We start from the raw sequence: 18,553 nt of genomic DNA, 5'->3' as shown, positions 1-18,553 counted from the left end.
ACACCCGTCACACACCAGGTAGGTCTATAACACAGTACACCCGTCACATACCAGGTAGGTCTATAACACAGTACACCCGTCACACACCAGTACACCCGTCACACACCAGGTAGGTCTATAACACAGTACACCCGTCACATACCAGGTAGGTCTATAACACAGTACACCCGTCACATACCAGGTAGGTCTATAACACAGTACACCCGTCACACACCAGTACACCCGTCACACACCAGGTACGTCTATTTTATACATAAATGATTTACTTGGACCTATACTATTCAGATGCATTCTTGTAAAAACAAGTGTAAAAGTATTTAGAACATGGAACTACATCCGTTAAATGATATTTTTACAGACTGATAATATACTGTGTGGCGTAAAAAGTGATTAATTATTTCAGATACCATTTTATATTAGGTATCTTTAAACTGAATTGATATTATATACATATGTAGATAATTTATATGCAGCAATCATAAAGCAAAAACGAAAAAAAGTCATGAACAAAAATATGTACAAGATCACAAAAAATAACTGGAAATTTTCAAATGTATTTGTATATACACTTATGTATTTATTCTGTTTATAAAATCTTCATTTTGGAGGAAATAAAGAGAATAATATGGCACAAGAAAACGTGGGTTCCGATCGTAATGTGATTATCAGTTACATTTTGAACCGATGCCAACGGCACCCAAACACTTTGTGAACAGTTGTACTGGGTAAATCGGGTTGTGGTTTTATCAAAATGGCACGTGTCGATATTTTAGTACATATACCTTATAAGATAATTAAAAGAAATGCATTGACATCAAGCCAATTATGGCTCACGAGACATAATAGATTATTTCATCTAACAAAACGTACATGTGTACTGTATAAAGTATGGGTAGTATATCCCTACCGATCACTTATCTTACAGGTAAATGTTCACTTATCTTACAGGTAAATGTTAGAATGATTGATCCAATATCTATACAGATTGGCAGGTAAGTGATTACGAAATGTATAGATATTTGAACACAAGTGTCCCCAAACATTCTCATGGTGGGGAAGAAGAGGGCAGCAAAGAAATGTATCGGATGAGGACATGTGATGTCTGGGTAAGGGGAGGTCGGGGAGGGGACGGGTGGTGTCTGGGGTAATGGGAGGTCGGGAGAGGGGACGGGTGGTGTCAGGATAATGGGAGGACGGGAGAGGGGACGGGTGGTGTCAGGATAATGAAAGGACGGGGAGGGGACATGTGATGTCTGGGGTAATGGGAGGTCGGGGAGGGGACATGTGATGTCTGGGTAATGGGAGGTCAGGGGAGGGGACGGGTGGTTTCTGGGTAATGGGAGGTCGGGGAGGGGACATGTGATGTCTGGGGTAATGGGAGGTCGGGGAGGGGACGGGTGCTGTCTGGGTAATGGGAGGTCGGGGAGGGGACGGGTGCTGTCTGGGTAATGGAAGGTCGGGGGAGTGGACGGATGCTGTCAGGATAATGGGAGGTCGGGGAGGGGACGGGTGCTGTCTGGGTAATGGGAGGTCGGGGAGGGGACATGTGATGTCTGGGGTAATGGGAGGTCGGGGAGGGGACGGGTGGTGTCTTGGTAATGGGAGGACGGAGAGGGGACGGGTGGTGTCTGGGCAATGGGAGGACGGAGAGGGGACGGGTGGTGTCTGGGTAAGGGGAGGTCGGGGAGGGGACGGGTGCTGTCTGGGTAATGGGAGGTCGGGGAGGGGACGGGTGCTGTCTGGGTAATGGGAGGTCGGGGAGGGGACGGGTGCTGTCAGGATAATGGGAGGACGGGAGAGGGGACGGGTGGTGTCAGGATAATGGGAGGACGGGAGAGGGGACGGGTGGTGTCAGGGTAATGGGAGGTCGGGGAGGGGACGGGTGCTGTCTGGGTAAGGGGAGGTCGGGGAGGGGACGGGTGCTGTCTGGATAATGGGAGGTCGGGGAGGGGACGAGTGCTGTTTGGGTAATGGGAGGACGGAGAGGGGACGGGTGGTGTCTGGGCAATGGGAGGACGGAGAGGGGACGGGTGCTGTCTGGGCAATGGGAGGACGGAGAGGGGACGGGTGCTGTTTGGGTAAGGGGAGGTCGGGGAGGGGACGGGTGCTGTCTGGGTAATGGGGGGTCGGGAGAGGGGACGAGTGCTGTTTGGGTAATGGGAGGACGGAGAGGGGACGGGTGGTGTCTGGGCAATGGGAGGACGGAGAGGGGACGGGTGCTGTCTGGGTAAGGGGAGGTCGGGGAGGGGACGGGTGCTGTCTGGGTAATGGGAGGTCGGGGAGGGGACGGGTGCTGTCTGGGTAATGGGAGGTCGGGGAGGGGACGGGTGCTGTCTGGGTAATGGGAGGTCGGGGAGGGGACGGGTGCTGTCTGGGTAATGGGAGGTCGGGGAGGGGACGGGTGCTGTATGGGTAATAGGAGGTCGGGGAGGGGACGGGTGCTGTCAGGATAATGGGAGGACGGGAGAGGGGACGGGTGGTGTCAGGATAATGGGAGGACGGGAGAGGGGACGGGTGGTGTCAGGGTAATGGGAGGTCGGGGAGGGGACGGGTGCTGTCTGGGTAAGGGGAGGTCGGGGAGGGGACGGGTGCTGTCTGGATAATGGGAGGTCGGGGAGGGGACGGGTGCTGTCTGGGTAAGGGGAGGTCGGGGAGGGGACGGGTGCTGTCTGGGTAATGGGAGGTCGGAGAGGGGACGGGTGCTGTCTGGGTAATGGGAGGTCGGGGAGGGGACGGGTGCTGTCTGGGTAATGGGAGGTCGGGGAGGGGACGGGTGCTGTCTGGGTAATGGGAGGTCGGGGGAGGGGACGGGTGCTGTATGGGTAATAGGAGGTCGGGGAGGGGAAGGGTGCTGTCTGGGTAATGGGAGGTCGGGGAGGGGACGGGTGCTGTCAGGATAATGGGAGGTCGGGGAGGGGACGGGTGCTGTCTGAGTAATGGGAGGACGGAGAGGGGACGGGTGCTGTCTGAGTAATGGGAGGTCGGGGAGGGGACGGGTGCTGTCTGAGTAATGGGAGGTCGGGGAGGGGACGGGTGTTGTCTGGGTAAGGGAGGTCGGGAGAGGGGACGGGTGCTGTCTGGGTAATGGAAGGTCGGGGAGGGGACGGGTGCTGTCAGGATAATGGGAGGTCGGGGAGGGGACGGTGCTGTCAGGATAATGGGAGGACGGAGAGGGGACGGGTGTTGTCAGGATAATTGGAGGTCGGGGAGGGGACGGGTGCTGTCTGGGTAATGGGAGGTCGGGGGAGAGGACGGGTGGTGTCAGGGTAATGGGAGGACGGAGAGGGGACGGGTGCTGTCTGGGTAAGGGGAGGACGGAGAGGGGACGGGTTGTTGAAGTTGTGTTGGATAAATGTCGAGCGAGGTCTACCCTGATAGGTTTCCAAGAACAGAGCGTTTTAACGCAGCCCTACCCCCAGTGGCGAGGACAGGGAAAGGAAGGGGCAACATGATTTAGATTTTCTAGTAATCACATATCAAATTTCTGTTGTAGAAAATTTATCCAGAAATGAATTTGTCTGTACCGACATTTAGTTTAAGAAACCGTCCAACTAGGTCACTAGGTCACTTCACGATCTCATCAACACATATTAAAATGATAATTGGATTTCCCCATTTCGAGTTTATATTCGTGCCATCCATCTATTGTACAAAGTGGTTTATCTGTATCATCAAATAAAGTTCCAAACGAAAACCACGTTTATTACAGAAAGCGTTCCAGTCCACCAACATACCTTAAACTACCATCTTACTACATAACTCGATGATCAAAACACTTTAAGTGACTTCTCGCCGAAAACAAATTGAACAAATTGATAAAAAATACAGATAAGAGTATGAATTCCATTCTATAGCTACTTCATCGCATGCGCCACTAATTCGATGACGTCCTCCGACCCTTGTTGTACATTTATTTTAGAATCGATGTGCCTGGCTAAATCATGATAGCATTAGAAATTACTAGTCACGGTTAAATATCCTTTTACAGGACCTATAGAAATTGTTAAAAAATAATAAAAGAATTTCGAGGTAATAACCGGTGGTAGGTTCAAACCACGGCGTCTGTTGTATAAACCTTATATATTGTATAGTTTCATGAGCGTGCCTTTACTTAAAACTCAATATTTAAGGAAAATGTTATTAAGTAAGATTGCTTTACTTAAATCTGATGGTTTCTGATGAAAATGTCAGGTTAAGTTAAATGGTTATAAGTTTTTTTTATTTTTTACGTTTTTGTTGGACCATCAAAGAACACATACATTCCTTTCCAACATTTTGATCAAATCACTATAGCTTAATCCTACAGTCATAAATGCTGCTGCACAAGTACCATTACATATTATTACATACTATTACATTCATAACAAATTCCAAATTTGATCAAAGGCACGATATAGGCCACGAAGAGAAGGACATGGTTGAAGCATAGGTGCTTAGCACGTTTATAAGTCCACGACCGATTATAGACTAATATATAGAAAAAGGTCTGGAACTCCTCCGACCGGCAAAAATTGGACAATTTCATTCAAAGTGTCGTCAAAATTTTACAAGAAAAGATTTTTCAATGGCGATAGTCTTAATTAAAAGTTACGATAGTAACATTTAACATGACACCAAGAAATCATACCTAAATAGTCTATTTCTTTCGCCTTTTCCCCTTGATCCGCCACATGTTTTTGGGTTACATTAAATTTACCATTGAAGTTGAATAGCATACCAATATAATTAAATTGATTTAAAATTTCTAGTTTTATATCATCATAATACCATACCTCATTGTTTCTAATACCACCGACATTTCTAAAAAAAAAAAAACATTATTTTTGTCTTTTCCGTTTTTAATGTTAGTTTATACTCGGTATTATATTTCTTCAATTCATCTAACATTTTTTGTAATTTATTTGGTGATTCTGCAAATAAGACCATGTCGTCTGCATACATTAAAAGAAATATATTTATCATATTTATTTCTAACGATGGACAGCCTTCTTTTTAAAAATACATTTCACAATCATCAACATACATAGAATACAAAATTGGTGATAAAATTTCCCCTTGGAAGTTCCCTGTTAGTGAATTATTCAGAGTAAGACCCACCATGTTTAACACAGGATTTAACACAGCTATACAGCGCCTGGATAGTTTTTACCACGCACTCCTTGTTTAATTAGTTTACACCATAGATTAGTTCTATCAATAAAATCAAACGCCTTTTTATATTCTACAAAACAACAATGAAGTCTCCAGCCCTTTTTGCCTAAATATCTATTTATCAAAGACTGGAGCACAAAAATTGCATTAGTTGTTGAGTAACCGGATGTAAAGCCAAATTGGGCGTCTGTTATCACACTATTGTCTACATCCTAATTAACTAATCTTGTATTTAGTATAGAGGTAAACAGTTTGCCCATGTAACTCACCAAAGTGATGCCTCTATAGCTATTTGTGTCGTCAATATTCCCTTTCTTATATATTGGTGTTATACACCCTGTGGACCAAACTTCCGGAAAACAACCAGATTCGAAAATGGAGTTAAACAGCTTGGTTAAATACGGTAAAAGAATATCTTTACAGTATACGAAAAAGTATTTTGTCTTCTCCGTAGCTCTTATTTCTTTTTAATTTACTGATAGCAAGATTAACTTCATCTTCAGTAATAATCGCATCCAATTCATCAAATATACATTCTGTTCCATTCATATCAAATGTAGACATATCGTTATCTGTACTTTCATGACCGCTTAAGTCTTTAAAATGATTGAAAAATTTATCTAGAAATTTTGTCTGACATTTTTGCTTTTCGCTTATTTGTAAAAATGTTTTGGATTTTGCTTTCTTAAATACTCCATCATATCTCCTTCATGGCGTTGATATTCTCTCTTCAGATTTAACTCCATTTTCTTATATTTCTTTTTTTTCTATCAAGTTACTATGCTTTACTCTAGATTTGCCAGGTTTGGAGGTGGAGGAAAGCCGGAGTACCCGGAGAAAAACCACCGGCCTACGGTCAGTACCTGGCAACTGCCCCACGTAGGTTTCGAACTCGCAACCCAGAGGTGGAGGGCTAGTGTTAAAGTGTCGGGACACCTTAACCACTCGGCCACCGCGGCCCCTCAGTTGTTCGGTACAATAAACGTACAGAAATGGGTGATGGAACCCAAAATGATCATCAATGTGTACCATATACTCCTATCACTCACTGTTTAGCATGTCAATAACCTTCATCGTCGGATATTGAAACCTAAGAACATTGACACTTAGAAACCCTCTACCAGAGTCGTTAGCAGACAATCGTGAAATACGGAAGTGCCTTTGATCGGATTCTAATATCGGGAAGCTAAATGTTTCTGTTTTTGTTTTATTTTTTGTTTTGTAATTTCAATGATTTATATTGTGTACACGAATGTGTGCTTTAAGAAGTCGTTAAGTCGTTACTGTCATAATCTGCATATCTAGCATTATTGTTAAAAATATAATTTCTAAATGCTACTTCTTGGGGTTGAGAAATTACACTGGCTCGTCGCAGAAGTCGCTGCAAACCTATGAGTTGCACAAGTCCTACACAAGTCCTACACGAGTCCTACACAAGTCTACACGAGTCCTACACAAGTCCTACACGAGTCCTACACAAGTCTACACGAGTCCTACACAAGTCCTACACGAGTCTTACACAAGTCCTACACGAGTCCTACACAAGTCCTACACAAGTCCTTCACAAGTCCTACACAAGTCTACACAAGTCCTACAAAGTCCTACACAAGTCCTACACGAGTCCTACACGAGTCAACACAAGTCCTACACTAGTCTACACAAGTCCTACACGAGTCCTACACGAGTCCTACACAAGTCCTGCACAAGTCCTACACAAGTCCTACACAAGTCCTACACAATCCCTACAAACGTCCTACACAAGTCCTACACGAGTCCTACACAAGTCTACACGAGTTCTACACAAGTCTACACGAGTCCTACACGAGTCCTACACATGTCCTACACAAGTCCTACACAAGTCCTACACGAGTCCTACACAAGTCCTACACATGTCCTACACAAGTCCTACACGAGTCCTACACAAGTCCTACACGAGTCCTACACGAGTCCTACACAAGTCCTACACAAGTCTACACGAGTCCTACACAAGTCCTACACAAGTCCTACACGAGTCCTACACAAGTCCTACACAAGTCTACACGAGTCCTACACAAGTCCTACACAAGTCTACACGAGTCAACACAAGTCCTACACTAGTCTACACAAGTCCTACACAAGTCCTACACAAGTCTACACAAGTCTACACAAGTCCTACACAAGTCCTACACAAGTCCTACACAAGTCTACACAAGTCCTACACAAGTCCTACACGAGTCCTACACAAGTCCTACACAAGTCCTACACAAGTCCTACAAACGTCCTACACAAGTCCTACACAAGTCCTACACAAGTCCTACACAAGTCTACACAAGTCCTACACGAGTCTTCCACTAGATACGGCTGCTGGGCTGTTGTACAAACCATTATAATCTAGTATGATAGGACCACGCCCAGCTAGCCGATCGCATTAAAACGACAGATGACATTAGGTGTAGAACGCGATGATGTTTTATGAACGTCTTCGCCGTATAGAACTTAATTTTCTGTTACTGTTGTGTAAACATTAATTAGATATTGAGGGGTTCTCAAGCTTAGACATTGATTCGGATTGGGGTACATTGTTTAACGTACAGAAGTGATGAAATGTGACATAACACTGTAACCATTGACTCTATATCCTTCTCCGGTGACCACAAGAATATGTTCAGATGGACAACTCGAAGTTATGATCCTAAAGTATAAATATGAACAAAATCGGTTGAGGGGTTCTCAAAGTTCGACAATGATTCGGGATGGGACTCGACTTGGCGGAGGGACAGACAACCATAAAATGGCAGGGACATAAAACATATAGGAGGTAATTTATCTGATACTCGCCAAAGCATTGCTCTGTAGCAACCGCTCCCCAAACAAAAAGAAAAAGACAAAACTTCGACAAAAAGAAATGGAATGTAGTCCGTCATCTTGACGATAATCTTAGTGTAGGAAGCATGTCCGTGTTAATTAATGCAGCATGCTTTTAATTAACAAAGAACAAATGGACTACAAACCTGTATGAAGTGGGGCGAGGACCAAACCCTTAGGGTTGGGAGAGATATATACACTCGACAAGGTAAAGCAAGTCATGGACAGGTGTACGTTAAAGTTGAGTTAAATAATTATATTTAGAATTATTTCTATTCGATAGCTTAATTGTATGTAAAAAAAAAACCAAGGTGTAGTTCCTGTGTTTTGTTGTTTCCTACAATGGGACACGAAGCGACTAAAATAAACCTGCTGTCTCCGTCGAAACGTTAGGTACCTGTTTTCTATCTCAACTTCCCCTAGCTGAAAGTCCGCTCAGTTTAACTTGCGAACTCTTGTGGTGGGACGGAAAGATAAGACCATTATTATAATCTATGTCTGTATGAAACTCTAAGACCAAGTGGCCTGGAGTCTATCCTATACCTAGGCGTATATACCCACTACAGACACGGGGTCAATAATGACGTAACGTCGAACTCTTGTGGTCCGACAAAAGTCCATCCTTATCCATTTTTTTTTTTTTTACCGTAATTATTGCTCTACCTAGGTAATGCTTATTGGTCGTAATGTGCGACTTTAAATAAACGAATAGTCTTGTATCTTTAAACATCAGTATTAAGTCCAATATATTGGTTCATCTCTATCAAGAGTTGACACCGTCCCCTACACTCACTAGAGTCTGATATCTCAGTAAGTCTCTATCCAGAGTTGACACCGTCCCCTACACTCACTAGAGTCTGATATCTCAGTAAGTCTCTATCCAGAGTTGACACCGTCCCCTACACTCACTAGAGTCTGATATCTCAGTAAGTCTCTATCCAGAGTTGACACCGTCCCCTACACTCACTAGTGACCCTGATATCTCAGTAAGTCTCTATCCAGAGTTTACACCGTCCCCTACACTCACTAGTGAGCCTGATATCTCAGTAAGTCTCTATCCAGAGTTGACACCGTCCCCTACACTCACTAGAGTCTGATATCTCAGTAAGTCTCTATCCAGAGTTGACACCGTCCCCTACACTCACTAGAGTCTGATATCTCAGTAAGTCTCTATCCAGAGTTGACACCGTCCCCTACACTCACTAGTGACCCTGATATCTCAGTAAGTCTCTATCCAGAGTTTACACCGTCCCCTACACTCACTAGTGAGCCTGATATCTCAGTAAGTCTCTATCCAGAGTTGACACCGTCCCCTACACTCACTAGAGTCTGATATCTCAGTAAGTCTCTATCCAGAGTTTACACCGTGTCCTACACTCACTAGTGAGTCTGATATCTCAGTAAGTCTCTATCCAGAGTTGACACCGTCCCCTACACTCACTAGAGTCTGATATCTCGGTAAGTCTCTATCCAGAGTTGACACCGTCCCCTACACTCACTAGTGAGTCTGATATCTCAGTAAGTCTCTATCCAGAGTTGACACCGTCCCCTACACTCACTAGAGTCTGATATCTCGGTAAGTCTCTATCCAGAGTTGACACCGTCCCCTACACTCACTAGTGAGTCTGATATCTCAGTAAGTCTCTATCCAGAGTTTACACCGTGTCCTACACTCACTAGTGAGTCTGATATCTCAGTAAGTCTCTATCCAGAGTTTACACCGTGTCCTACACTCACTAGTGAGTCTGATATCTCAGTAAGTCTCTATAAAGTGTTGACACCGTCCCCTACACTCACTAGTGAGTCTGATATCTCAGTAAGTCTCTATCCAGAGTTGACACCGTCCCCTACACTCACTAGTGAGTCTGATATCTCAGTAAGTCTCTATCCAGAGTTGACACCGTCCCCTACACTCACTAGTGAGTCTGATATCTCAGTAAGTCTCTATCCAGAGTTGACACCGTCCCCTACACTCACTAGTGAGTCTGATATCTCAGTAAGTCTCTATCCAGAGTTTACACCGTGTCCTACACTCACTAGTGAGTCTGATATCTCAGTAAGTCTCTATCCAGAGTTGACACCGTGCCCTACACTCACTAGTGAGTCTGATATCTCAGTAAGTCTCTATCCAGAGTTGACACCGTCCCCTACACTAACTAGAGTCTGATAATATCTACACACAGTTTTTTTTATCCTTACATCATTTTTTGTAATTAATGAAGGCTCGCTTGTGAGTGTTAGGGGCGACAACTCTGGAAATCGAATGATATAGGGCTAACCACTAGATACATTATTCTGTTAGGCCCTGGAAGATAAAGAATGGACCACCGAGAGATAAGGACTTCCGGGTACATGACCTCTATAAAACAGGTTATGACGCAGGATAGGGCACGGCCTATGTAAACAGACATACCTGTACCTTTTGGTCCTTATCACAGGTGCGATTCGTGGAAAAATGGTGACAGAAGTTAGCATACATGTAGTTAGGCCGGATTCTCGAAATGTTATAATACTTTGTGTCACTTAAGATGTTTAAATCTTCGGATCCCACAGTGGCGTTACATTGTTCAAATGGAACCAATATGTTACTAACATACACATGTACCGTGTGTACACAGAGAGACTACCAATTAACAGGCCATTATATATCAGTATAAGTACACATTTCAACATGTGTCTTATTATTAGATATGTACGAGCTGTAAATCTCTTTACAGGGCTATGAACGCAATGACGACAGTCTCATCGTGACGACTACCTCCCGCCAGAAGACACTATCCACAGATTTGCATGTCTTTTACCTGTTTAATGCATGTTGTCACAACAAGTAATGCATAAGCCACGGGTCATTTAAGGGGTTAGAACCTTGAAATGATCATAGAAATATTATACAACGGTTGGCGCACAAGTTTTCGTTTCTTATATAAATAAAAACATCTGATTATGTTATACTGAAACCCTGCGGTTGGAGAAAGATAACATATCTCTTTGTATTTAAAGGGGCATTCCTTCATTCGCTCATCAGGAACATGCACTTTTTCTATTGATGAAATCTATGTCCGAACGATGTTAATATGACTGTTGGTGCCAACATGTAATGAAATTAAGGGCCGAAATGTACAGGAAAAGGCGTATCGTATATAAATACCGTATGCCTTTGCGGTCATTAGTGATACTTCGGGTCGAATTAAGAATTTTCAGGATTTAATATTCGAAAAACTTTGGTTTATCTTGCGAGTAAAACTGCCTTATTAATGTAAAGATTATAACTTTTACTACCTGGAAAAATACATATTTTCCCAGTAAGTTTAATTTTGACGACCTAAATTAAGCTTTATTCAAAACAAGGAATGTCCCTTTAAAGACGATGCATCGCTGACAAAAGCGTAATTATGAGATATTGAGAACAAGAATAGATCTTTGTTTAGTTTATAACAATATCAAAAGTTACATACAAATGTATTTTGACACAAAACATTGAGCTTCTCTTTAACATGCAAAATTCAAAGTGAACACAGAATTAATTGTATCCAGGAGATTGCACTCCATGTAGGGCGTAAGAATTGTACCTGCTGCCCTCCAGGTAGGGCGTAAGAATTGTACCTGCTGCCCTCCAGGTAGGGCGTAAGAATTATACCTGCTGCCCTCCAGGTAGGGCGTAAGAATAGTACCTGTTGCCCCCATTGCATGATCGTAAGAGGCGACTAAATTTGGGATCTTATCTTTTCTCTCCTTTCTGAACAACTTTCTTCTTCCTAATGTCTCCCTTGACAATGCCTCACTTTTAGCATTTAGTTGAGCGTTCGCCCCGGTGAGGAAGGCTTTTGGTTCTGTCCCCTAGCCGAGACATACCAGAGTCTTTAAAAATGGTATAGTTGCTCCTCTTGCTTAGCGCTCAGCATATTGGGAGTAGGAAGACTGGTTCGCCCGTTGTCAGTATAATGTGACCGGGTGGGGTGTCCTGCTGGGTGTCTTCGGCAGTATGCTCTAGTGAGGTAGCACTATAAATCGGCAAAAGTTCCGGCCTATCACAAGAACATACCGCAGCCTCCCAAAACACACATACGCACTCGCCACACGCATGCATATCGCACGCACGGAAGCCGTCCTTAAATGACCTTAGCTGTTAATAGGACGTTAAACAAAATAAACCAAATCAAACCAAACGTATCCGGGAGAACATCCACCGTCCTGTGACTCTATATTGTCTCTGTCTAATGAGAGGCATGTTTGATGAGGTTGTCATTAACTTCTGTTATTGTTATTTACATATACTATGTATCTCTACACGATTTGTGTCATTGTTATGGAGTTTTTGACAAGCAGTGTATACCTTGTCGGTGATTTTTATCTTTAGATCTGTGATGTTGTATATGTTAAACACATTTCTTCTAACTGTTACAGACAAAACACTGAACGATGTTCAATAATTCACCAAGGATCGACATACTCACACTTAATACATATAATGTCAGTATATGTAAAACACTGGACAAAGGGACAATTCACCAAGGACCGACATACTCACACTTAGTACATATGTCAGGATATGTAAAACACTGGACAAATGGACAATTCACCAAAGATCGACATACTAACACTTAGTACATATGTCAGGATATGTAAAACACTGGACAAATGGACAATTCACCAAAGATCGACATACTCACACTTAATACATATAATGTCAGTATATGTAAAACACTGGACAAAGGGACAATTCACCAAGGACCGACATACTCACACTTAGTACATATGTCAGGATATGTAAAACACTGGACAAATGGACAATTCACCAAAGATCGACATACTAACACTTAGTACATATGTCAGGATATGTAAAACACTGGACAAATGGACAATTAAACAAGATCGACATACTCACACTTAGTACATATGTCAGGATATGTAAAACACTGGACAAAGGGACAACTCACCAAGGATCGACATACTCACACTTAGTACATATGTCAGGATATGTAAAACACTGGACAAAGGGACAACTCACCAAGGATCGACATACTCACACTTAGTACATATGTCAGGATATGTAAAACACTGGACAAAGGGACAATTCACCAAGGAACCGTTATAGACAAACACACTTAGCATATACATCTCTCTCTATATATATATAAAGTATATATGTTTGATGTCAGGATATGTAAAACAATGACCGTCCTTGCATTAAAAGTGAATGAGTGTACATGTAGGTCGCAGGATTTTACAATGTCCTATGCACAATGGGAATCTTAATAACTGTCCCCTTAATAAAAAAGAAAACCCGCTGAATCATTGAGCAGCTAGATTAATCTTTAGATAGGTATTTCACTAGTTTATCTAATTCAGCGTGATAACAAATAACGGACTCTACCATATTATAATCTAAGTCTTGTTAGTCACAACAGAAAAGTAACTCCTAACATTTACATAGCTAAGATTATCTTAATTTCATTCGTCAGTTTCTTAGTCCACATTCTTTTATACTGTAATACAACGCTATTTAAAACACGATAATAATTCCTTTACATCATTCTAATATTGATAGAAATATTTCTTATGTTTGATTAATTGAAAACAAAATCTAACAATGCTTTTTTCACATTTACAAGCTTTAAAGCACTGTACATTTATATAGATTTTTATCGATGTTTTTTCTTCTTCAAAAAAATGTTCACACATAGTATTGAACACACACGCATGTACACATACCTTAGCTGTTCCGGGTAGACCTCGGTTAAGTTCGATCTGTAGTTCAGCTGTTTCCTCGGAATTTAACACTTTGTAGATCATCCTTGGTATTGGGGAGTTGGTGGTGGTCAAGTTCACCACGATGTTAAAGGATGTCCTTGTGTTACGGCGGTATTCGACATCTTTACATGTACCATCCCCCAAACACGCTGTCACCTGGCTAGGGGTAGTCACACACACAGGTAGAGAATTAGCCAGGTGAGACGACTTACAGGATATATTTAGCTGTACATATCAGTATGGGAGCCCAGCCAGATCGGAACCGCTACGCCTTCGTGACACTGGCGGACGGTTTAATGGTTAAACTAACACACTGACACGCAATAGATATCATTTTCACTTTGTTGTTGTTTATCCGAAGATCAAGATTTGAATTTCCTGTCGTAGTTGTACTATGATGAATATATATATATGAAATGATGGTACGAAAATATGTCTGTAGACTGTACAAATCTAATATTTCCCAATCTGTACAATTAAATATTTGTACAGTCTAGAGACAGATTTTCATACCAGAAGATCATTATAGAATATTTACATAACTGTAAGAATAAACATGTCTCTTCCATGAGAACAACCGGAAAACACAGGGTCCAGTTGGCCTGTACCACTCAACCGGAAAACACAGGGTCCAATTGGCCTGTAACACACAACCGGAAAACAAAGGGCCCAATTGACCTGTACCACTCAACCGGAAAACACAGGGTCCAAATGGCCTGTATCACACAACCGGAAAACAAAGGGTCCAGTTGGCCTGTACCACACAACCGGAAAACAAAGGGTCCAATTGACCTGTATCACACAACCGGGAAAACACAGGGTCAAGTTGACCTGTACCACACAACCGGAAACACAGGGTCAAGTTTGACCTGTATCACACAACCGGAAAACAAAGGGTCAGGTTGACCTGTACCACACAACCGGAAAACACAGGGTCAAGTTGACCTGTACCACACAACCGGAAAACAAAGGGTCCAATCGACCTGTATCACACAACCGGAAAACACAGGGTCAGGTTGACCTGTACCACACAACCGGAAAACACAGGGTCAAGTTGACCTGTACCACACAACCGGAAAACAAAGGGTCCAATCGACCTGTATCACACAACCGGAAAACACAGGGTCAGGTTGACCTGTATCACACATCCGGAAAACACAGGGTCAAGTTGACCTGTACCACACAACCGGAAAACAAAGGGTCCAATCGACCTGTATCACACAACCGGAAAACACAGGGTCAGGTTGACCTGTACCACACAACCGGAAAACACAGGGTCAAGTTGACCTGTACCACACAACCGGAAAACAAAGGGTCCAATTGACCTGTATCACACAACCGGAAAACACAGGGTCAAGTTGACCTGTACCACACAACCGGAAAACACGGGGTCAAGTTGGCCTGTACCACACAACCGGGAAACAAAGGGTCAAGTTGACCTGTACCACACAACCGGAAAACACAGGGTCAAGTTGACCTGTACCACACATCCGGAAAACACAGAGTCAAGTTGGTCTGTATCACATAACCGGAATACAAAGGGTCCAGTTGGCCTGTACCACACAACCGGAAAACACAGGGTCCAATTGACCTGTACCACACAACCGGAAAACAAAGGGTCAAGTTGGTCTGTATCACATAACCGGAATACACAGGGTCAAGTTGGCCTGTACCACACAACCGGAAAACACAGGGTCAAGTTGGCCTGTATCACACAACCGGGAAACAAAGGGTCAAGTTGACCTGTACCACACATCCGGAAAACACAGGGTCAAGTTGACCTGTATCACATAACCGGAATACAAAGGGTCCAGTTGGCCTGTATCACATAACCGGAAAACAAAGGGCCCAATTGACCTGTATCACACATCCGGAAAACACAGGGTCCAATTGACCTGTATCACACATCCGGAAAACAAAGGGTCCAATTGACCTGTATCACACAACCGGAAAACACAGGGTCCAATTGACCTGTATCACTCCAGACGACTAATTTGAACAAACTTGGCAGTCCTCCATCCCGCATGTTACCGGGGAGCTCGCTAATCAGAAAAGGTGAGAATTATTACCTCAATTAAATGTGTTCATGTGTACATATACTTTTTAATATGTAACTACATAATTATTAATACATGAAACCATGATGTAACGAATATAAAAATACACTTTCCAATCATTGTTGTTTATCAGCCGTTCCACGGTTGAACATGTATATATGATTTTGTGAATTATGTATAATAATATGTCTGTACTCTAAACTGATGAGCTAATTCGAATTCGCTCAAAGTAATAAAGAACTTGAACTTGAACTTGAACTTGGGGAAGAAGTTTAGAATTTCCATACATTGCACACGTGTGACCTTAATAGTAGGTCAAGGTCAATCATGTGAAAGAACTCGATAGTTATTGAGAAGAGGTCGTTAAAAGCCTTCAAAGGTGATAGCCCTACCATATATTCCCAGCATTCCATCCCAATAATCCCAACATTCCACCAAATATTCTCAGCATTCCACCAAAATAATCCCAGCATTCCACCCAAATATTCCAAGCATTCCATCTCAATAATCCCAGCATTCCATCCCAATATTCCAAGCATTCCATCTCAATATTCCCAGCATTCCATCCAAATATCCCAAGTATTCCATCTCAATATTCCCAGCATTACATCCTAATATTCTCAGAATTCCATCCCAATATTCCCTGCATTCCACCCAAATATCCCAAGCATTCCATCTCAATAATCCCAGCATTCCATCTCAATATTCCCTGCATTCCACCCAAATATTCCCAGCATTTCATCTCAATATTCCCAGCATTCTACCCTAATATTCTCAGAATTCCATCCAAATATTCCCAGCATTCCACCCAAATATTCCCAGCATTCCATCCAAATGTTCCCAGTATTCCATCTCAATATTCCCAGCATTACATCCTAATATTCTCAGAATTCCATCCCAATATTCCCAGCATTCCTTCTCGATATTCCCAACATTCCATCCAAATATTCCCAGCATTCCATCCAAATATTCCCAGCATTCCTTCTCGATATTCCCAGCATTCCACATAAATATCCCAAGCATCCCTTCTCGATATTCCCAACATTCCATCTCAATAATCCCAGCGTTCCATGGTAATCTTGTTTAATGAGATGTGAAGGATTGGGGCCGGACGGATGAGAGACGACGTTCCTCTGCATAGCTAACGACAAGCATTTTCACATACAGTGATATAAATGTTTATTTATGTATTCTAAAAAATTGTGAAACAAGTTATACCAACGTATATCAATCACGCTAGCTGACCCGGATTAAAACACACGAGGGTTTCTTAGTGTGGTACCACCCGACCACATTCAAGGATTTCTGCAGGAATATCGGCAGATATTTAATTCGTATTTTAAAGGACAACACGTAATTTGGTGACATTAAAGAGTATATTACTTATTTTCATTTTTCTGTCAGTAAAGCCACGGTTATTTGGAAGCTGAATTTAAATTGATTTCAATAGAAAAGTAAACGTTTTGATTTTTTCTCTCTCAAAGAAGGCGAAAATCTAGAAGTAAGGTCAAGTTAATTTCTGAGCCGAAAAGTTTAAGGTATATAGACTTTGTAAACCGTGCCTATTTCTCACAAGATATGGCTGGGTGTTTTGAGCAAGGTTTAGTCGATAAAGGCCCGAGAAATTAACTTATAAAGGACGGAGGAGTTAACTTACAAAGGACGGAGGAGATAAATAATAAAGGCCTGAGAAGTTAACCAAAATTTTTAACCCCGAAACCCGGAAAGGAAAGAATTAAAAGGGTTAAAGGAAGAAGTAACTTAGGGAAAGTTTATACCGGAAAGAATTAAAGGGAAAGTATTTAAGTAGATTTAAAAAGGAAATTAATTATATCAAAGGCCGAATTAACTTAAAAGCCAGCAATAATTTCCGAAAGGTATAATTACAATAAAGTTATTACCAGCAATTACTTGATACCGATGAAGATTCTCTATAAACCGAGCAGCATTCAACCCAGCATTCACTAATCCAGAATAACTTCCAGCCAAAGTATGTTCAAAAGTCCAGATTCCTTAATATCCAGATTACATCAATATTTAGTCCGAGCAGTTAATTTCGGGATCATTAAAGCGAGAATTAACTTATAGTTCCATGTTCTTCATAAAGCCAGGTATTCTTGAAGCGATAAGATTATTATCAAAGCCGAGAAAGTAACTTTCAGGAATTCTTATCCTCAATATGAAGGCCGAAATCTAGTTAACTTATAAAGGCCGGAGAAGTTAACTTATAAGGCCGGAGAAGTTAACTTATAGGCCGGAGAAGTTAACTTATAAGGCCGGAGAAGTTAACTTATAAGGCCGGAGAAGTTAACTTATAAGGCCGGAGAAGTTAACTTATAAGGCCGGAGAAGTTAACTTATAAAGGCCGGAGAAGTTAACTTATAAGGCCGGAGAAGTTAACTTATAAGGCCGGAGAAGTTAACTTATAAGGCCGGAGAAGTTAACTTATAAGGCCGGAGAAGTTAACTTATAAGGCCGGAGAAGTTAACTTATAAAGGCCGGAGAAGTTAACTTATAAAGGCCGGAGAAGTTAACTTATAAGGCCGGAGAAGTTAACTTATAAGGCCGGAGAAGTTAACTTATAAAGGCCGGAGAAGTTAACTTATAGGCCGGAGAAGTTAACTTATAAAGGCCGGAGAAGTTAACTTATAAGGCCGGAGAAGTTAACTTATAAAGGCCGAGAAGTTAACTTATAAGGCCGGAGAAGTTAACTTATAAGGCCGGAGAAGTTAACTTATAGGCCGGAGAAG

At 42.3% G+C, this 18,553-nt stretch overlaps 1 protein-coding gene across 1 annotated transcript in view; it reads right to left on the bottom strand.

The window, feature by feature from the left end:
• Nucleotides 1-13,977, bottom strand: part of LOC117339082 (glycine N-acyltransferase-like) — a 32,228-nt gene extending 18,251 nt beyond the window's left edge. Inside the window, exon 1 of the mRNA XM_033900461.1 lies at nucleotides 13,708-13,977. Within this exon, the coding sequence (XP_033756352.1) occupies nucleotides 13,708-13,788 (81 nt within the window). The 5' untranslated portion in view covers nucleotides 13,789-13,977. The remainder of the gene's footprint in view (nucleotides 1-13,707) is intronic.
• Nucleotides 13,978-18,553: the final 4,576 nt, after the last annotated feature.

Source organism: Pecten maximus, chromosome 12 (assembly GCF_902652985.1).
Source record: "Pecten maximus chromosome 12, xPecMax1.1, whole genome shotgun sequence".
Taxonomy (NCBI): Eukaryota; Metazoa; Mollusca; class Bivalvia; order Pectinida; family Pectinidae; genus Pecten; species Pecten maximus.
The sequence above is the reverse complement of the archived record's forward strand: the minus strand, read 5'-3'. Positions and strand labels throughout refer to the sequence as shown.